Source organism: Hesperophylax consimilis, chromosome 1, assembly GCF_061612785.1.
Source record: "Hesperophylax consimilis isolate HC1 chromosome 1, BYU_Hcon_1.0, whole genome shotgun sequence".
NCBI lineage: Eukaryota > Metazoa > Arthropoda > Insecta > Trichoptera > Limnephilidae > Hesperophylax > Hesperophylax consimilis.
The window spans coordinates 42,475,153-42,497,807 of record NC_142836.1 but is presented as its reverse complement, the minus strand read 5'-3'; the positions used below and the strand labels follow the sequence as shown (position 1 = coordinate 42,497,807).

The 22,655-nt window shown below is 37.3% G+C and overlaps 2 protein-coding genes across 3 annotated transcripts in view; one reads left to right on the top strand and one right to left on the bottom strand.

Annotated features, from left to right (window-relative positions):
- The window catches only part of LOC149426952 (proteasome-associated protein ECM29 homolog), a 46,121-nt gene extending 40,818 nt beyond the window's left edge, over positions 1 to 5,303 (top strand). The window contains exons 27-34 of the mRNA XM_089634295.1: positions 130 to 384; positions 1,017 to 1,206; positions 1,510 to 1,810; positions 2,591 to 2,780; positions 3,231 to 3,375; positions 3,543 to 3,737; positions 4,522 to 4,593; positions 5,041 to 5,303. Coding sequence (XP_089490421.1) covers positions 130 to 384; positions 1,017 to 1,206; positions 1,510 to 1,810; positions 2,591 to 2,780; positions 3,231 to 3,375; positions 3,543 to 3,737; positions 4,522 to 4,593; positions 5,041 to 5,171 — 1,479 coding nt within the window. The 3' untranslated portion in view covers positions 5,172 to 5,303. The remainder of the gene's footprint in view (positions 1 to 129; positions 385 to 1,016; positions 1,207 to 1,509; positions 1,811 to 2,590; positions 2,781 to 3,230; positions 3,376 to 3,542; positions 3,738 to 4,521; positions 4,594 to 5,040) is intronic.
- Positions 5,304 to 5,443: 140 nt separating this feature from the next.
- LOC149426951 (LMBR1 domain-containing protein 2 homolog) overlaps positions 5,444 to 22,655 on the bottom strand; it is a 30,913-nt gene continuing 13,701 nt past the window's right edge. Inside the window, exons 6-9 of one of the 2 annotated variants that reach the window (XM_089634307.1) lie at positions 14,688 to 14,927; positions 13,035 to 13,236; positions 12,706 to 12,792; positions 5,444 to 9,623 (exon numbers count right to left, since the gene is read on the bottom strand). In XM_089634307.1, coding sequence (XP_089490433.1) covers positions 9,430 to 9,623; positions 12,706 to 12,792; positions 13,035 to 13,236; positions 14,688 to 14,927 — 723 coding nt within the window. In that variant the 3' untranslated portion in view covers positions 5,444 to 9,429. The remainder of the gene's footprint in view (positions 9,624 to 12,705; positions 12,793 to 13,034; positions 13,237 to 14,687; positions 14,928 to 22,655) is intronic. The other variant, XM_089634315.1, reaches the window with a different exon arrangement.

The following is a 22,655-nucleotide window of genomic DNA, read 5'->3' as shown; positions in this document are numbered from 1 at the left end:
GTCCTATCAGCTCTCCAATGGATAACATTGACTTTTGGGACACCTGTATAACAACCTACTAGTGGTTCTGCGCAGAAGTTGTCCTATATCTATGTTATTAATCATGTACTAAAATTCATCTTTTTGCAGTGCATCCAGTACGTGGACGTGGCGTGCGTGGAGGCCATGCTGCCCGCCATGCTGGACCTGCTGAAGGGCCCGGCGCTGGGCAGCAAGGTGGCCGTGGCACACGCCCTGGGCCTGCTGGCACACCAGCTCAACAAGGAACTGCAGGAAGTGGCCGGCAAGGTGCTGTCTGCGCTGCTGCATGCCCTGCTCGACCGCAACAGCACTGTCAGAAAGCATGCGGCCGACACCATCGGCACTTTTGTTGGATGCGCAAAGGTGGGATTTCTTTCGACTTCTAACTGCAGAATGCATAATTACTAGACATTTGTGTATTAAAAAAGGTCAAAATTTACACTGCTTGTATACTTTTTCAAGTTTTCCAAGGAATGTGAACATTTCACTTCTTGACAAGCGTTACTAATTCTGCTGAACTGCCAGACTTCTACAAAAGCTAAGTAGAAGTGGTATTAGCTGTGTGCACAGTCAACCACCGTTTTGTTGAGTCTTGTCAGATTATTAGCATTAGAGGCTATTTCACCAACTTATGTATTTTTTCAATTTACAATTTATTTATAAAGTCCGAGTTTACTATTCTGTACATGAAGCTGAGAATAGCGGCTTTATATCAGATAAGTTAGCCGAGTTCTCTATCTATTGTGAGTATTTATATGTTTATTTATTAATATAAGCTATCAAGAGGATGGTGAAATACCCCCTAAATTCGTTATTACTAAGTCAAAAAGCTATTTCATCTCGCTGTCTTAAATCGAAATTTGTATTAATGACAGAAAAGAGCCAACGTTTGTTAAATCTGATGTATATATCAGATTTAACAAACGTTGGCTATGACTACTTTGGTTGGAGATAAAAAAGTGACATTGTTTTCATTTTACTATGAACTCTTCTAGGATTCATCGGTAGACAAACTGATGACGAAGCTGTGCACGTGGTACAAGGAGAGAGATGATGAGGCTGTGCGATCTGCCATCGCGCTGACATTCCAGGCCATTTCCAATCGGCACTCTGAAATGCTCAAAGACAGATCCAAAATCGTAATGCCAACTTTGTTCTTTGCGATGCACGCAGAGAAAACACCCGGTAAGCTACATTTGTATATAAAAACTTAGCATAATCTTTTCTTTAATCATTTCCTCACCCTGATGAATCAGGATCCTTCACTTCTCTCGGTCTATCCACATACATGTAGACTCGAAGACTCAAAGTTTAGCTTATCTACAAAAACACATAAAAATAATTCTAGGCATAAAGTCAAATAACATTGTCTATAATGTCATTATACATAGTTTGTTCCTGTACTGTTCAAATAGAATAAATAAGAGTGGAAATCTCAAATACTGCTTGTTCCAACATATGTCCTTATTCCACTAACTTGTTTATCAGAAACAACCTCAACCGTGGAGATCTACGAGGAAGTCTGGGGCGACATCAGTCCCAGCAAGGAGCTGGGCATCCGCAACCACCTGGAGCCCATCTGTGCATGCCTCAAAGAGGCGGTCAGCTCGCCCAGCTGGGGCAGCAAGGCTCAGGGGGCCCGGGGGTTGGGCACCGTGGGGCGCGAGGCTGGGCAGGCACTGGGGGCCACCGCAGCCAAAGACCTGCTGCTGCCGCTGCTCGAGGCACTCAAGGGGCGCTCCTGGCCCGGGAAGGAAGCCCTGTTGAGGGCTATTGCCACCCTCTGCAGGTAACCTAACACAAGCAATCACCATCTATCTCAACCGGCAACTCGGTGAAGGGTGCTCCATGATTTATATTAGCTGTGCGTAATGCGAGTATGTAATTCTAGATATAACATGCTTCCGAAACAGCTGTTGTGAATTCTTCAGTCTTCTTGGACTTACTGTTCATATACACGGTGTCCAGAGAAACTCGTAGTACAAGCGGGAAACTGGAGAATCTACACCACATGGGGAACCCAAATAAATATAAAGTTTTTTGATTTGAGCCTTTTCATCAAAAAAAAAAAAAAAACAAAAAAAAATATTTTTCGGCTATTTCAGGGTTAAATTTTTTTATTTTGCGAATATGTCAGAGATAGGTATGCAATTCAAAACAACAGATGTTTTAACCCTGCAGAGCAGAAATATTTTATGATTACACCGGATTAAATGAAGGGTGATTTCAAAATAATGCTTTAAATACGGGTTTCTTTATTTGTTTTACTTTTAAATAGTTTTAATTAGTTGGGTACTTTGATCTTTAGTAATAATTTGATCAAAAAAAAAATCAACTTCTGACTCGATTTACTCGAAAACGAAAGCTCAAATCAAAAAAAATTATACTACAAAATCGACTCCAAATGTGATGTAGATTCACCAGTTTCCCGCTTGTACGACGAGTTTCCGGACACCATGTATAAACATTATGAGCTCAGTGTTTGATCAAAAGGAATCGATTTTAGTCCAGTCATACAGGATGTAGAATTTTCTGTGCTCTGATCTTACTACATTTATTTGATGTTCAGATGTGCCAGTGAGGACGACGGCGCCTCAGAGCTGTGGGAGAGTGTGGTGGAGAGCGTGATGCGCGAATGCGGCAAGAAGGAGCCGGTCTACCGCCGCCACTGCCTGTCCGCTCTGGGTGACGTGCTCTTGCAGCTCAAAATGGACCGCTTCCAGGAAGTCTACGATATACTGAAGGATACACTGGATAAGGTTTGTAACTTCTAAAGACACACTTAACAGATTTTTTTTCAATTGTTAAACTCTTTCTAAACCTCACTCAAGTGTTTCCAAGTCTGCTGATTCTTAGCAGCTCTCGCCCATCCAAAGACTGAAGTTTTTTTTTAGATCTTCAGCCCATCACATTGATTTCTTCATTTCCAAGGGTTCATTCCAATGATATATAATTCAAACAGTCATTTGCTAGTCTTGCCACGTGGTCCTGCTTATTGTGATGGTAATATAGGCAAACTTTGACTTGCTCCTAATTATTAGTCTATCTATAGCACGAGGAGTGAACTAGCATTGTTCTTAGTGTGGTGACCATTTTTGTCACAATGCTCTTGATGAGTCCTAAATTACTTGCTTTGCATCAGCAAATTTCTTAAACTGAATTACAAATTACACTACGTACACACTTACCTTTGTATTGAATTGTTGCAGGATGTCAGCAGTATCTGCAAAGACTCCGATGATGATGAATTCTCAAATGAAGAGTCGCTGAAGAAGAAAGAACAGCTCATTCTGCTCAAAGAGGTTTCCTATGAAACTTTAGGAAAGGCTTGGCCAGAAAATAAGGAAACTCAAGGTATGGAATCCCGCTTTTTTTTATTAATTTAAACCTTTTCAATGCTGTCTATCAACTTTTTTTTTAAAATACCAACAGTCAAGAGTGCACATTTGAATTTATTTGTGCACCGTATCTGTTGTTATGTTTAGAACTTGTGCTAAAAAGTCTTTTATCTCTTATTGCAGAGAAATACCAGCTGGTGTTTGCTTCGCACTGTGCGGAGTGCATTGCCTCGAACACCAGGTCAGTGCAGGTGGCCATCCTCACGGCGCTGGGGCTGTACGTGGAGAGACTGGTGCTCTTCAAGGAGTGCCCCGTTGGTTCTTCAGACCTGCAGGCCATCATCTCACACATCGTAAAACTTCTGGATTATTCCTTCAGTAAGTATTTTTCTGTTTATTGTTGGTTTTGTTAAAATTTCAAATTGTTTTATTTATGCACACACCTATCTATAGTAACACAGAGACACTTTTTAAAAAGAAAATTAGTAAATTTTATTTTAAGAAATAAAAGATAATGTGATTTAAGTGCCTACTTAGTACATATCGACGGTCCTGAAAAGTTTAAAGTTTCTTTCCTGCTTTTTTACTGTTTTTGAGATCAAGAAATATAGGATTGTTTGATATTTTGCATTAACCCCCATTTATTTAATTGGAAAAATATATTATCAAAAACAGTAAAACTGCAGAAATGAAACTTTAAACAGCTCTACTGCAAAACTATAAATTTGCACATCCGACATTGTTCTTTGGGACCGTCGATATTGTGTTTTTACCTTTCATTTAATTCAAGTAGGATGTCAGAGTGAAGTGACTAAATATAAATACAAAATAATATTGAATGCTTGCAAAGGCGTGTATTCTGTAAAATTACACGCATGTGTAAAAAAAAAAACAAAACACATACACACCATGAAAACAAACTTCATATTTATTATGTGCATAGTTAGGATGGGTTGTTTCACAGAATTTGAACAATTCATAAAATTTCAAAGCTAATTTTCGAATTCTTTTTTTTTTTTTATTGCGGTGAAGCAATTCATCCATAATAAAATAATAACAGAACTTTCATTATCCATCATCACTTTGAATGAAACATTATCCATTGCTACCCTTTGCTTCAATAACCCAACCCTTTCTTCATGCTTCTGTTCTCCTTTTCCAGGCATAGGTAAGAACACCCGACTCAGGAAGGAAGCGCTGAATGTTATGAATACCTTAGGGAAGAAAATAAAGGGTAAGAATTGCTTTCATTTTATCTTTATTTGTGTCTTAGCGAGGATACATTTTGTCAAAACAGATATAGATCAACAAAACATTTAACATGAAACTAAAGGGACAGATTTCTCTAATTACCTACAATGTTAAAAAGTAAAGAAAAAAAATTCCAACATATTTGATGTTGTAAATTTAACTTCAACAATTCAAGAAAGATAGATAGGGTTTATTGAAGTTATTACCACAATTTTGTTGGTCGCCGAAATTAATAGCTGCATTACATTGATATGAAATTGGGATGTGCAGTAAATTTTGGATACCATTATACTTAAATTCTCACAAAATTTAGTTAGGATCAAAATAATTAATAAATTAAAGTAACGCTAAACGTTCCTCACTGCAACAAAATGAACATTTCCTTAACAAAGTGTCCCACATTATCACATCTGACGTTTTCGCTTTCCAGAATCCAAGAATACTCAGAGCCTGGAGGAACTGAAGAAGCTGTACACCAAATACGAGGGTGAACTGGTGGGAGACAGCGCCCCTGAGGTTCGGTCCCGCCTCGTCCAGACCAAGCTGCTCTTCCAGCCCTAGACCCTGGTGCGACTCCACTCCACCCTCAAGGGTCTGCACGGATAAGGCGACTTACTAACTACATAATACGTGTATTAACTAAGCTTTATATTTGTTTTTCCATCTGTCCTCAATAAATATTTATACTAGAAACATGGTTTTACTGTTGGATGTAATAAATATTACATAATTTTGATGCATTCACTTTTTAGGCAACCAACAAAGCATTGTTATTTATGGTTTAAGTCTAGTTTCACGTTGATTACTTAGCAGCACGATTCAGTCGCGTACATCATTTTGTATGTAAATCGCAGGGGTATACATACACATTACAGACTTTCTGCACGATCGATTTACATACAAAACGATGTATGCGGCTGAATCGCACTGTTAAATTGCGCTGCTAATTCACCAATGTGATATTATCAATTTTATTTAGTTTGTAGAACTCCATATGATTTATTTTTATAATTTAAAATCAATCATTCAGCAAGTTGCATATTCTTTTGCGTGACCGCCGTTCAAAGACATTTGTAATCAGCTTTGAAAGCTGAAACAGCTGTCATACAAACTAACAGAAACTAATACTATATATGTAATAACATTTTATTGATTTTACATTAATAAAAAACCAAGCGTTATTTAGGTTGACAGGGCATATCTGCTGCCTGTTGTTAAATAATGTGGGACGTTAAGAGGTGGCTAACACAACTAACTCGCAAAAATCACTCAATGCTGCAGTTATTAGCAGCCGTGGCAATATTAAATCAACAAGTAGTTTTTTTTTTTTATAAATTGCTTTAACAATTTTAGCAACAACGGTAGACACATGGACCTAAAAAGCCCTGGACAGAGCAATAGTGCGATTTTGTATGACAAACATTTGAAATAATATTTTTATTTTTGTGTTGTTAATGCAGTTATAATGGCTTATGAGACGAGGAATGGGATGTCATTTAAAAAAATTAAGTTAAGGTATTTTTCATGCATCTTCCCGCTCACCCCGCGGTTTCAAATTGTTCTCCAATAGCTCCATCCACAACTTTTTAGGTTCATGTAAAGACAGAAGGGAATGATTCTTGCTTTTTTTAAAAATTAAAAACAATACCAATTTAAAAAAAAAAAAACATTACCCAATTAATTAAATCCTAGAATCAGAATGTTGTTTTTTTCAAATGTTTTAAAATATGATTATTCCCTTCTGCAATTTCAGCCATTGTTTTGTAGTTTGGAAACAGTCCAAAACAAAATTAAGTGAATTTCCAAAAAAATATAATTGGTTAACATTGGTGATACAAAAACAGACGACTCGTTCGTCAAAGCTGGCAGACGATAAATTAAAATACAAACTAACACAAAATACGGTTCCATGATATTTCATAAAAAAGACAATTAAACACACCTTTAAAAAGTGATGAAACAAAAACTAGGTTAAATAGTTGACTATGTAACCTAGTTTTTGTTTCATCACTTTTCATGACTTTTTTATCACTTTTTGTAGGTGGGTTGAACTGGGATTTTGATGAGATACCCGGTCACCACAAAATACATGGTATATTTGTCTCTACTATATTGTACATAGAAAAAACGAAGCTTTAAGAATATAGTACTTAACCCGCAGATGACAGCTTCAAAACTCTACAAACACATCACACAGTATAAAACTAAATAATAATCATTAGATAAAATTAACAATCTCACATAAAATATATATTCTATTAAAAAAAACGTCAACTTTATATTTTTGACCTGCTGCAAAAAATCATTACATAACTGCAAAATTATATACGTCATTTGAAAAATTTTATAAATACCCTTTTATGCATGTCTTGAAAAAAAATTATGTTTCATATTGTTACTACATATTGATGACCAAATTGGTGGATCTGTATTTAAGACAATGAAGTTATTTAAAAAAAAACAACTGGGTTAAAAAGACACATTGGTTGCTTTCTCCAGATAAAGATGGGGAAACCGAGTCCACTTCTGAACTAGCCCAAGACAATGGGCGCTGGGGGCGCCTTGTTGAAGCGATGGGTTCCCGACCCGAATAAGACATGGGGAAGAAGATGATGATGGTCAAGAATCTACAAAAATGTTTGTGACTTTTCACAGCAAGCCGACGATTCGCGGTATTAAAAGTATCAGTCCTTAACAGAACAATTTCTGCCTTCCAACATCAGACACAATTCTGACACGCCCTATTCACATTGGATATTGGATGATATCTCCCTTTTCTGAACAAATTGTTTTTACTGAAAAGGTCTGTACTATAAATCCGAAGATTCATATACAGTGAAACTCTCAAGAAGTTTTTCTGATTTTGATCATCGTATTAAAATGTGTAATTTTGATATTTACACTCATAATTATTATTTTTAAAATTGATCAATGTTTGCATAGGCTACAAAGCCATGTAGAAAATGCTACTAGCTGGCTGTCACCGACGTTGCCTGGCGTGACGTGACGTTGCCTGGCAAATCAATAATGTCGCATTTTAAATTTTAGATTTTTTTTTCTTAATTTGTTACACAGTAAAAAAAAAAAAATAGAAAATACTCTATTTTCCAGAATCGCGATAAAAATATTTAATATTTATGACGAAGCACGTCAGAAAATCACAATTAGTGATGCAAGGATTATGCAGATTATAACTCTCTTTGATGGTGGTCTAATTATCAACACTGGCGGCTCGTGACTTTTGGGTGTACTAGAGTGCTAATATTGCAAAATATGGCATTATTAATGTTATTGTAGCTGAAAAAGAATTTTCTGTGTGAAAATTTTCAGGACACTTCAGTTTGGCACGGATTTCCTGAAAATCTTCATAAAAAAATCGAATTTTCGAAAAAAAATACAAAATCGTTTTCAGCTACAACAACATAAATAGTGCCATTTTTAGTAATATTATCACTCTAGTACACCCAAAAGTCACGAGCCGCCACTGATTATCAATAATATTTTGACTATTAAAAAATTAAATCTGATTTTAATGTCACCAATGATGACTAACGATGTTTGAAAGCATACCAGTAATGAAAATTATGTAAATAAAGCATTTCACAAACATAACATATTTCCAAAAATTAATTCAAGTAATATTTTATTCAATCAATAAACAAAATGCTTTTATTTTGTCTAAAATTCAACTTCAAGGTATGAATGTTTACATTACTGGGTATTTTTAAATTTCCATTTATTGGTTAAATATGCTATTAATCTTATTCATAAAATAATAATACCTAAAGTGTTGTAAATACATAAGTATCTACAAATTTCAATTGACATCAACTATATTCAAGTATTCATAAATTTAACTACCTGCATCACGGTTCAAAATAATGTGAAAATTCGATACACACCATCAATTGATACAAATGCATGAAAAATTGTCACATCAGTATGCATCGAAATGTGCATACAAATCTTATTGTATGTGTTAATACATAATATAATATTTAAGCTAAATAAAATTATTAACAATAAGCAAAAATAAGATCTTTAAATAAATGGACAAAACTTTAGAGATGAATATACACAACAAATATTACTTTAATGTTGTATTAGCTAAATTAAATAATTACTTCATAATAAGCTATAATTAATTCAATAAAAACAATTGCGGTATGTTAAGTTTTAAAAATTATAATTATTTGGAATGCATTTAGGATACATATATTTTTTAATAACATTTTATATTTTTATCACGGTTATCGACTAAGTATTTGGGCATACAGTTAGAAACAATTTGGTCAAACCCAAAAAAAAAACATTATTTGAAAAGCCTTTGACATGAAGTAAACCATAGTGTAGAAATTCAATAAATAATAATCATCCCTGTTCTGGCAGGGAAATTTTCACATAAAATTCATAATTTATTATAATTTTACTAAGGAAGGATTTCACCATGTTTGTTTCCAAGTACAAATCGGCTCATTTACACAATTTGATAGTTAGTAGTCAACCTTACTACATACTGCAGAATCTGGTGTAGATTACTGAGTGTATGCAGAATCTATACAGACTCTTGCAGAATCTATACAGACTCTTGCAGAATTTATATAGACTTCTGCTGAACCCAGGTGTGTAAATTCTTTCAAAAAGTATGTAGACTTCTGCTGTATCTAGTACACTCTTGCAGAATGTATGTAGTCTTCTGCAGAATACACATAGATCTTTGTAGAATCTGATGTATACTTCTGCAAAATCTACGCAGACCTTTGCCAAATCTGCTGTAGACTGCTGCGCACTGGAGCGGAATGGAGACTTGCAGAGTAGTCTAGACATCGTCGAAGATCCCCCTCGGCGGCAGCGCAGACTGGTAGAGCGTGGAGGCCCCGAAGCGGCGGCCGATCTCCTCGTCCAGCGTGAGGTCCACGGGGCTCGGGGGCCCGGGGGGCTGCGGGGACCCTGGGGGGCGGTCAGTGTAAGGCGCGGGCAGATCGCTCCCTGAGCTCAGCAGACCCGCACGAGCTTCACATCACAGCATGAGGGTTAGTGGCGCACTCGTGACAGTTTGATCGACATTTACCAAGGATTTGGGGACAGATTTTGTATTCACACAAATTAACGCTTCCATAAGCCATTAGGTATACTATGTTTGAGTCCGCAAGGACATCCTCAGAGCTCATTTAAATAGTCAACATTTAAGTCAGCCCAGTTTTACATCAACCTTTGAGCTACGTTTAGCTATGAAATTGATCACTCTTAACCTCAGGTTATGTTTTGATGCATTTTTCAATTGATATTAATGTTATAAATAGGAACTGCATGATCAATTTTTTTTTTAAAGAGGGTGACAGTTTACGTTATATGTTTAATGCGTTTTATAACCATAATTCATAACAGTAGTTTTTATAATATTAATTCAGGAACAATTTACGGAGCGCCGTAATTACGCGGCTGCCATCTGTCAAATTGACAGATCCCATACACAGAAATGATATTCCGCGGCAGTTCCCCAATTAATATGACCTCTTCTCCTGAGGAAGATTATAGGGTAGTGTGTCACCCCAACATATACAACGTATATGCCACACCCAAATTATGAGCGCATAATTTACCGTAATGTGTCTAAGGATTTATGCAGTAAGATTGAGTTCATTAAGTTCCAATCTAGAATTAAAGTGGTGTTGAAAAACTCGAATTATAATATTGTGAGTCAATACTTGAATGACAGACATAACCGAAAGATTATGGTTAGCACATTTGCTAAAACAAATTGTGTCCTTTTTGGATTATGGAAATCTATCAAAATGCTTAATCATTTATTTCATTCAAACTGACACGAGATTGATGAGACGACAGTGAACCGTGAACCAAAGCATCGATTCTGCCACCAACAAGTAAACTGTGCTAATTAATAATTACTAAACAGTTGAAACCTTATTCAATGAAACTTCATTATTATTGAAAATTGACTTAAAAGGAAGAAGGAGATAACTCAACTTTTTTTTTCAGAGTGGTCACAGAAAATAAATTTTAGAAGTCTATGATATTAAAAATGTCAATAATTATTATGACATTTTATTTGAAATTATGTATTTATAAAGGCATTTTAATAATATGCTAATGCATACTAAAATGAAATGAGTAATAAAGCAATACACTATAAACACAAAGGTCCATAAAATGAAGGTTTAACTGTTTGGTGCTTGCTCGAAAAAGAAATTAATGTGCAATTCATACAATTTGGCAACGAGTTATTGTTCTAAACCAGAGATGCACAGACCATAACTCTTTACCTTCGTCCCAAGCCATATTATGTATAGACAAACAATAAACATACATAGTTAAGCATTACAAACATGAAATAACAAACCAAATACATAACCAACACATAGAACCTTTTAGGAGCCTAATTTTATTTGTTTTTCACAGGAAATTGACTTTAGCCTCCTATGAACGCATTATTTTCCCTAAAATTTATTAATACTGAAAACAGCCTCCATTTCCTTTTTTAATTTGACAAAGAAAGTTCTTGCCACTACATTATGTAATAACATTGCATGCCAAAACCAAATAAGTCCATTGCAACCCTCCTCATTAAATGTGAAGAATTGAATATTTACTGGCTCCAGTAGAATAGTCTGTGTACCCCCGTTAAAGCAAATAATCTCTAAAGAACAATCCGCCATAACATGATAAGAATGTACAAAAATTGGTTCTGCTAGTTATAGAATTTATCTAATTTACTTGTGCAGTGATCAAATAATTATTGTTATGATTTGAAAATTACAAAATACATAGTTATTTACATTAACCCTTAGAAGGCTGAGAAATGCATAGTGAAAATGGGTACTTTTAAAATTCCCACGAAAACGGCACGGGGCATTTGATTTCAATAATATGTGTGAGGGAGATGTATGATAAAATTTCTCTTTTGGGGGAAGCAGATATTATGTACATCGTTTATCTCATTTACAACAGCTCTTTCTTACACACTATTATTTAGTGTGTAAGAAAGAGCTGCAGCATTATTTTGATGAATAACATACATTTTATGCTTTTTGTGCCTTTAATGTAAGAATTTTAAAAATGGCCATTGACTAAAATTGACCCCAACAACAATACAATCCAAAAACTAAGGTCCTTTTATACAGGGTGTATCGGCAAGTACCCGACAAACTTTAACCAGCTATTCCTCAGCACATTTGGAGTAAAAAATGTTATGGTCGCTTTGCTGTCCGGTAAAATTTTTTTTCCATAAACAAAAAATAAATTAAAAAATCCACACTCCGTCACTGTCATTTGCATTGTTTCTCGCGTTCAACAGCTGTTATTAGCAAGTGTGTCAAAAAGTGTCCTCGCTCTTTCGTACACACTAAATAATAATAGTTAAAAATGAGACGAATGGTGCCGTGCCATTTCGTTGTGATTGTAAAAGCGCGCCAACGTAGGTACGTGCGTACATTATTCAACGAAACTTGAACAAAATATTGCCAGATGGGTTTTACAAACTTTGACAAGGATAAAACATTGGTGACATGTGGTGAAAATATGAATAATAATTTTTTTATTAAAAAAAAATGTTACGGGACAGCAAAGTGCCTATAACATTTTTTACTCCAAATGTGCTAAGGAATAGCTGGTTAAAGTTTGTCGGGTACGTGCCGATACACCCTGTATAGGAGTGGATAGGAGTTTATGCTGAGATCACCATACATAGGTCACCGTAAAAACCTCAGCATTCTAAGGGTTAAAATTAAAAATAAGTTTTATTACAAAGAAAAAGAAATATATATTAACATTGCAGTGGTTATTGACAATAATAAAAATATGTTATCACACAATTCCACATTGAACTGAAGATAATAGTTTGTTTTTAATCAAGTTGAAATGTTTAATTTGAAAATTATTTAATGAAATCTTTGTACTGCGATTATGTTTTGCAAGGATCGAACTTGCATTGCTTGGTGGACTCAATGATTATAATAAATTTGACACAAACCTGTTTAAAATTCGTAGTAAAAGAAATAAAAAAAAAATAAAGTTTGTAGTGATACTCTTTTCAGATTGACCTCATCAGGCTTACGAAATATTTTTTTTAAATTACCTGCATCGGGTCTGTAGCCGCCAAGTTTTCCTTGAAAGTCCCTCCTCCTCATAGCGGATTCTTCGGTGCGCTGTCGCTTCCTCTTTTCTGTAAAAGTAAAACTTATTTAAAATAGTCTCCCAAGGAACAATACCAAAAATCAATCAAAGGAAGCTTTTAAAAGTGTGCCTGTCATTTACAATAATATATTATCAGAAGCAATGTTTCTGCCGTAGAGAGCTCCATTGTAATCACTCTTTCTGTATCAAGCGTCGTACATGAGAAAGAAATAAGTTACAATGGAGCTGTCAACATCTAACTAATTGAACAATAGATTGATTATGATGAACCTCGCTTGATGATCTCTTTGCCCTCCTCCACCAGGTCTGTGGTGAGCTCTGCGTCACCCACAAATTGCTGGAAGCCACACGCAGACAGCAAGCGGCTCCCCACGGAGAAGTAGGTGGACACACACAGCACCAGCACCAGCATGGGGAAGTAGATGTTGAAGCCGTCCGATATAATGCTCAGCACGTCCATATGGCCCATGATCTACAAAAACAAAGAACATGAAGCATAATTAAGGGTATAATTCCCCTATACTACCCCTTCAGTAACTAAAATGGAAAAAGAACACCTTTTCCACATGTCTCGCTTCCACATAAAATAAATCTTTTTTTATTTTCACCCAAGTATATTCAGCAGTGGTCTTTGGTAAGTTGGCAGGTAAAGTTTGCCCGAGTTGTCTCGGGTGTGAGAATTTCCGCACATAATAGCCACCCGAGTATACTCGGGGGGGTAGTCAGTTAAAAGCATTCTGCGATTTCGTAGAGTTTGTATGTGGACAAAACTATTTATTCATATTGAGTACACACGGGCGCAAACAGATAATTCATCTTAATATTTTAAAGCATATCTTGCAGAAAGTGTTTTTTCCTTAAATATAGAAATTAGCAGAATAAGTATTCTTTTAGATAAACCCAACATAACATTATAAAATATAAATAATTACAATTTTTTTTTTAAGGTTTTTATGCATGGCACAAAGGATAACAAATTATTATAAGCATTAATTACTCGCCTGAAATATCTATACAAATTGAAAATATTTCCGAGTAAAAATTCGGGAATTCCCGTCGGCGGCATTTATTTTTACTCAGGAGATATTTTCAATTTGCGTGGATGTTTCAGGCGAGTAATTAATGCTTATAATAATTTGTTTACAAATAATTACGTTTACCCTAGAACAGGATGTTGATAAAATAACAAAATCACATGAATAACAAAGCTTATTCAAATAATGTATAAAATCATAATATGTATAATATTAAACGTATCATTACATTAAAATAAATAGAAGAAACCAAATTTAAAAAAAAAAAAAAAATTTAGCAGTCTAAACAGCCTAAGCTAGAAACTTAAGTCCATAGAATTATGTACATAGAATGAATATGAAATCAATTGTAAGATTCTGTATTTCCTAAAGACTACGACAGGCTAGCTGTTGGGAAGTAAGAGCTTCATAGATGCACGCACAGATGGCAGTGCATAGAGCTTGCGTGGAAGTCCGCAAGATGGAGCCAGTGGCCAGTAGTCGCCAGGGCCAGTGGGAAGGCTCTCAGAGAAACTTACTGTTTCAGATTCCAATTAGCCAGCTACTAGTTAGATCAAATATCGAGTCACCATTATAATACGTGGAGTATTAATAAATCCCTGATTTATCTAAAAGAACCATTTAATTATAAACTCCTTCCAAGAGGAGTTGGAGACCTGTTTGTGTATGGAAAGAACATCCCACTGTATGGAGAGCTGGACAGGTATTCAGACTATCAGTAGAACTAGGCAACGGTGCGAAATTTATAAAGGTGATCAGTCTAGCATGTTCGGGATATTCATTTGCTTTTCCTACCTTTCACTTTACCAGCTTATGTTAAATCTGCTAAAATTGTATTTTTAGGAATTGACTGTTCTATTGGCACTGACAAATAAATGAATACACACACCTGCGTATAATAGGTCTCCATGACCTGCTCTTTGATGACGTGTGAGTCCATGTGAATAAGGCCGAGGAAGTTGAGACAGAGCGGCGGAGTGAGGCGGCAGACCATCATGCCACTGAAGATGAGACTGTACTCGTTAGTCTGATGGTGCGGAGCCAGGTAGTACAGGTTCAGCACGCGGATCTTCAGCACCGTGGAGAAAGCGCAGAAGCACACATAAGCTATCATTATGGTGGAGAAGGCCTGAAAATATAAATTGATTCCGTTAGAATTCAGCTAAAGGCTAGTGCATTGCTATGATTGTTATAACTTTGATAATTGTCTGCAAATGTTAGACTTAAGATAGATTTTAATTTAAAATTCTCTCAGACTCCATTCATAAAGCTTGGTTACTTGAATTGGATCGAAAGAAAGTTATTTACTTAGAAATGTTTAATTTTAAGATAAAATTTTGACAGAAGGGTTGTTCCGTAACGCCAATTGCTTTTGACAGGCCGTGTACTAACCAACCGTATCGTCAGAATTTGAACTGTATAGTTTAAATTTCGCACATGTCAGCTGGATCCACGGAGGCCGTGGGCCGAGCAGTTGCACAAAAACGGTTCGTCCTGTCAACTCTCGATCGCCGATTGTCTAATCGGAATAATCATAAGACGTATTTTTATCGCAATTTAATCTAAAATAACGAGTGCTAACAACCACGCTAAACGTCCCAGTGCTGACAGATGATGCTCACTATGCAGATTTCACCATCTCCTCCCGGTAAGTTGATTGTGGATTAACGTTATGTATTGTGTTTTTGCATCGCCTGTCACAAGCCATATAATTCATTTATACTTTATCTGTGTGGAATAGCCCTTTAAAGTGCGGCTATTCCAACCCCTGTTCGTTTTTCGAACATTTTTGGTGCCGAAACTAGGGAACTTTAAGATTATAATCTATCTATGCCAAAACGGATAGTGCTGTGGAATGTTTCTTAAATATTGAATAATAATCAATTCGAACAGTAATTAGGTAGGTACCTAGCGCTTGAGTATTTACGACCTACCGCGCATATAATTATAATAGATTAAATTATTATCATTTTTATTTTGTTTCGTTTTTGGGTACGTTTCCAATCGTGTTTATTCAACATGGCCCCAGCCATTCAAACATTGCGCCGAAAACGGACATTAGCGAATAATAGGTTAGTTAAGACACATGAAATAGCAAAAAGCGCTTTGCACGATGCAACTAAGTGCAACTTACTGTTAGCGCATTATACTACTCTGGAAAAGATAGTTCTTGAATTTGAAACATCTCACGCGGAAATATTAGCTTTAGATGACACAAACGAAATTGATGAAGATAAAATTCGCGAAACCTTTGACGAGATGTATTATCAAATTGTGGAAATTTACCAGGAGTTAACCAGTCAGTCTCTCGATTGTAAAACCGCGAATGCGTGCACAAACGTTAAATTACCAAAAATAAACATTCCAATATTTTCTGGAAATGTCAAGCAATGGCCCGAATTTTACGACATGTTTAACGCTCTCATTCATGAAAACAAATCTTTATCCAACATCGAACGCATGCAGTATTTGTTCTCATGTTTATCTGGAGAAGCTTTAGGGTTAATTCGGACATTTCCAGTACAAGGAGCTCACTACGTTGAAGCATATCAAAGATTAATCGCGCGCTATCGTAACGCGCGTGAACTCGCATTTACGTGTTGGCGGGAAATGCTAAATTTAAATTTTCCGTCTACCGATCCTTTTGAATTTCGTCGCGTGTTCGATGTATTTAATGAGGATTTAACAATTTTAAAAGAATTGGATCTCCCAATAGATAATTGGGACTTCGTGCTTTGTTATTTAATTCTGTCGAAATTAGATTCACCTACAAGATGCGCATTCGAACAACTGCAGTCTCCTACCGACCTGCCTTCATATTTGAAACTCAAAGAGTTTCTTTATAACAAATGCGAAGCTCTTGTACGAGACTTACATTTTTCGACTCGCGATAGCAGTACTATTGACAAACCTCTTGCACGGAACTTTAATCAGGCTGCCAAAAAACGCACTTCAGCGCTTCTTTGCGATCTTAAGAAAGGACAGCCTAAAACAAATAGGTCCTCGAACTCCACCACTTACCTGAAATGCTCCTGTTGCGGGGAAGACCACTCCATTTCCAAGTGCAAGGTATTTGCCCTCAAGTCAGTTCAGGATCGCCTACAGTTTGTTCAATCACACCGTTGGTGTTCCAATTGTCTTCATTCTTCTCATTATCTTAAAGATTGTAAATCTTTGTTTACATGTCAAAAATGTCAGCAAAAACATCATACTTTGCTCCATCGAGACGAAAACGCTTCTTTGGAAGATCAGTATCAACACTCCACGACGTCTACGGACCAGGAGCCTTCTTCCGACTCTAAAATTCAGGTCCTGACCAACTTAGGAGACAAGTCCATAGTACTATTGTCAACCGCCAATGTTGGCATTCGCGATTCGTCCGGCCGTTTCCAAACCTTTCGCGCATTGATCGATTCGGGCAGCAAGCTCACTTCATCACCGATCGTGCTGCGGAGCTTGTAGGCATCCCTCGTCAAGCCAGTTCTCAGAGAGTTAGCGGCTTAGGCCAATCTTCCGCAACCACGTCAGGAATCATTCAATTAGAGATCGGTGTTAAGGGACGGGTTCTCTTCAACATCAAGGCACTTACGCTGCCTAGTATCTGTGGCAACATGCCAACTGTTCGTCTAGATAAGTCATCGTGGCATCAGTTGAGAGACTTGCCTCTTGCCGATCCTGACTGTCACAAACCGGGACCGATTGATCTTCTTTTGGGTGCTGAGGTTTTCTCTTCTCTTCTGAGACCTGGTAATTTGAATGGTGGTCCACGTCAGCCATCAGCTTTCAATTCTGCATTTGGTTGGCTTCTTCTAGGTTCAGTTGGTTCGAACACTGCTCATGAAACGAATTCTTTCATCGTTACTAACGAAGACCGGCTCCACGAAGAGGTCCAGCCACTGTGGGAGTTAGACACCATTCCCCAGTCTTCACACCTCACTCCTGAGGAACAACTTTGTGAACAAATGTACTACACTGACCACTCACGGGACACTTCGGGAAGATACATCGTATCCTTGCCTTTCCGAGAAAGGGGAAGGGATATCTCTTTTCCAGGGTCGCGTGAGATCGCTTTACGTAGATTCCATTCCCTCGAGCGCGAACTCATAGCAAATCCAACCTTACGTGAACAATATTCTGCTTTCATGACTGATTATTTACACAGTGGTCCCATGACTCGTGTTCCTGGAAAAGATTTGCACAAGGGAAAGTATCACATACCTCATCATTGCAATCTTCGTTCAAGCAGCGCAAGCACTAAGTTAAGAGTGGTTTTCGACGCCTCAGCGACGGATGTGAACGGATCCTCGTTAAATGATACCTTGCTTATCGGTCCAAAGCTTCAAAAGAACCTGCTGGAGCTTTTGCTAAAATTCCGTATACCATCGGTGGTGTTTACTGTTGATGTACGACAAATGTATCGCCAAATATTGGTTCAAGAACCAGATCGTGCTTTCGAAAGAATATTTTGGCGTTTTCATTCGTCGGAACCCATCCAAGAGTACCAACTAAACACTGTAACCTATGGTGTCTCCTCCGCCCCATTTTTAGCCTGTCGTACTGTCAAACAGTTGACCAAATATGAAGGTTATGATTTACTGCTAGCGCGTCGTGTGCTAACTTCGGATATTTACATAGATGACATCGTCACCGGTTGTAACAGCTTGGAACAAGCTCAACAAACGAAAACCGAAGTTATCGAGCTGTTCAAACGAGGTCAATTCGAATTGCTGAAGTGGGCTAGTAACAAACCAGAATTACTCGCCGATCTGCCTCCAGAATACTGCCTCAATGACTTGGTGTCCATGGATGTTGATAACTCTCACATTCTCAAGGTATTGGGATTAAAGTGGGAGCCACGACATGATACATTTTCATTCGAAGTCTTATGCCTCGATCGCGAGTTTACTAAACGCACTATCCTCAGTGAAGTCGCTCGGGTTTTTGACCCTCTCGTTTTTCTATGCCCTTTGACGTTTTTCGCCAAATCTCTAGTACCAAAGTTGTGGGTTTTAAAGGTTGGGTGGGTCATCCCACCCAACCCCCTTTGTTGACATTGTTCGTCAATGGGATCGTTATACTAAACAATTACCGCTCTTGAAGTCGTTCAAAATCCCTCGATGGGTGTCATTCCCTCACATGGAGTCATGTCAACTTCATGGCTTCTCAGATAGTTCGGAACTTGGATATGGCGCGGTAGTTTACTTGCGAATCATGGATGTTGACGATAAAGTCCAAATATATTTGGTTTGCGCCAAGTCTCGAGTCGCCCCCACAAAAAAGATTTCATTGCCTCGCCTTGAACTGTGTGCGGCAGTTCTTCTAGCAGATCTATTAAAATTCGTCAAAGATTTATACGTACCATTGCTTCCGATCTCCAATACCTTTGCGTGGTCGGATTCAACCATCGTGCTCGCCTGGTTACGTTCTCTTTCGTGTCGCTGGAAGACTTTCGTGGCTAACCGTGTCAGTCACATTCAAGATGCTCTCGACGGGACTTCCTGGCATCACGTGTCATCTGGAGATAATCCAGCGGATGTCGCTTCTTGTGGTCAATCCCCAGCCGATCTGATCGATCACACGTTATGGTGGGCGGGGCCTTCGTGGCGGATCCAGTCATTCGATTCTTGGCCGTCTTTCGATGGCAATGTCGACGAAATTGAACTTCACTCTGAGGAACGAGTTCGATCGTTATTTGTCCAACAGGACGAAAATCTGGTGGACCTATTACTAATTAAATTTTCTTCGATTCAGAAGATCCAACGCATTCTCGGTTACTGTCTTAGATTCATCTACAACCTACAGAATAAAGAATCTCGTCGTTTGTATCTTCCATTAAACCGTGCCGAAATTCACACTTCACTTTTGACAGTAGTTAAACGCACTCAACATGTACATTTTAATGATGATATCACGCGCTTGAAAGAGGGCAACCTTATGTCGAAACAAATGCGGAAGCTTAATCCCTTCATTGACGACCACGGTGTGCTCAGGGTGGGTGGCAGGTTATCTCGATCTGGGCTCGAATTCGAGTATAAACATCCTGCCCTACTTCCTCGCGAATCTAAGCTTACTTCTCTTGTGATAGACGCTCTACATCGCTCTACATTAACCAAATTATGTCCATTGCCTAGTCAATGTGACTAATCATCTTCGCTTCCGCGGCGCATTCTTTCTTATCATTTTCATTATTATTATTAATATATATATTTTTTCTTTTTCTTCTCTCTTTTCACTATTTCTTCGTTCACGCAACGTTCCACAGCATTGCCCGTTTTGTTTCTAAATTTTCTTTAAAATACACGTTGTTGTATTTTGGTGGGCGGAATGTTCCGTAACGCCAATTGCTTTTGACAGGCCGTGTACTAACCAATCGTATCGTCAGAATTTGAACTGTATAGTTTAAATTTCGCACATGTCAGCTGGATCCACGGAGGCCGTGGGCCGAGCAGTTGCACAAAAACGGTTCGTCCTGTCAACTCTCGATCGCCGATTGTCTAATCGGAATAATCATAAGACGTATTTTTATCGCAATTTAATCTAAAATAACGAGTGCTAACAACCACGCTAAACGTCCCAGTGCTGACAGATGATGCTCACTATGCAGATTTCACCATCTCCTCCCGGTAAGTTGATTGTGGATTAACGTTATGTATTGTGTTTTTGCATCGCCTGTCACAAGCCATATAATTCATTTATACTTTATCTGTGTGGAATAGCCCTTTAAAGTGCGGCTATTCCAACCCCTGTTCGTTTTTCGAACAAGGGTATAAAAATAATTAACGAATTTAGGAAGATCAATAATTTTCATGTCCTCCGTGGTGGAGGAGTAAGGCTCTCCTGAGGTTGCGGGTTCAAATCCCGGTGTGAGCAAGTACATTTGTGTTATTTCACAATTTACTCATTAAATAATATATACTATATTTGCAGCACACTCCAAAGTGGAAGATACTCTCAGTATCGCCCTGATATAAGACTACCATTCAGAATTGAAACATTGATTGAAAAGGCTTTGGGCATATTTGGTAACCAATTCTGAATAACTTCCGGGTACTTCCCCCATCTTCCTCTTTCCAATCACCTTTCCCTCCCCACTGCCTCCTGTCTCATATCATACCCAATTGATGATGCCATAGACTCACTGGCTCCAGATGTTTGGGAGCAGTTGGGAATCTTGTGCGGTTTCGCATGCATACAACACAGACCTACCGTGTACAAGACAACATGTACCTACCATCACAGGAAGTAGATTAACCCATGGAATGCCATCCTCCCGCATTAGTAGTAGTACTCCTTATGGTGCTAGGGGTAAAATACCAGTCACCCAAAGCCGACTGACATTATTTTTGTACAACAATTTACTTGTTTTTTGCAAAATTATATTTTTGTAATTTGTACTGTCTTACCAGATAATGTGTTTATGTATTTATACAAATTGTATACATCTATCCTATATAGTTTCCCTAGAATAGCTACTTATATGTATTCAGAAAAAATGTGTTTTTTCTTTCTAAATATTATATAATTAAGACACATTGAGGTGATTTTTCACGGAAATGGCGCTATATAAATTAGCAAATGTTATTATTATATAATACGAGTTTTATTGAATTTTCCAGCTAAACAAGCGTTCTTCACAATAAAAATAAGTCGAATGAAGCTTTCCTGTAAATAAATAAATTACTATGACTTTTGAAAATCGGAATGTTGGAATTTGACATGGAATTCTGTAATGTGCTTTTTTTACATAAAAAATAAATATATTTGCAGAAGTGACGAAATGACAAGCAAGAGATCAAGCTATTAAGATCATTATTTCCCTGCCAAGCGAATAAAATATATTTTGAGAGTACTAGGAGCATATTTTAAGGTTCAAAATACCATAAAATCGAGGCAAGTGCGGTGAGCTACTAGCAGTGGCGGTTTATGTTCTAAATCAGAGGTTCCCAAACTTTTTTGCCCCGTAGACCACTTGCCAAATTTTTTTTTTTTCCGTAGACCCCCTGCCTGCCGAATATTGAATTTTCCTAAAATATTAACGTCCCATATGATAATCATTTATTTTTTTAGTATAAATATTCCCTTTCCTTACCTGCCCAACAACCGGGTGGCGGTATAGTTGCTCAGTCTTTACATTGTGCAGACAGGGGCACTCTTGTGAGGTATTACACCAAATGAAAATGAAGCAGGAAAAGCAATGGGAATTTCTTTCTGTGGTTAGCCCTACAGAACTGCCCCTTAAGTTTTTTGTCAGTGCTTATTCCGGTCAGTTCTTCTTGTCACATGATATCCGGTCTTCAACGTTGCATTTCCATAGTCAAAATGTCTTCAAACTTAGTTTTGAAGTCTGTGTGAAGTGCATTTAAATGTTGAACGTCATTATTACCCCAGACGTTTTTCAAAAACAAGTTGGGGAACTGGGAAAATTCGCGGCTTCCAATGTGCTTGAATATATTATAATGTTTTGCTTGAATATATTAATTCTGACGAGAAAAGGAACGTAGACTCTATTTATATACCTCAATTAACAACTTTACGAAATATAAAAATACAAATATCAAATAAGTAATTTCTCAGTCTATTATATTTGTGTTAGGTCTATTGTGTCATTTACGGAATTCCCAAATGTTGACTTGATGTAAATGGGGGTCCGCTCGTATGTACCCCCATTTGAATCTCGTAGACCCCCAAATTTTTTTCTCGCTGACATAGACCCCCAGCATGCCCATATCGACACCTGGGGGTCCATATAGATCACTTTGGGAACCTCTGTTCTAAATCATTGGAAGTTCAACATTAAAGCGATTTAAAAAAGGTAAGAAAATCAACTTTTTTTCTTTTTAAATATATGAAGTCTTTT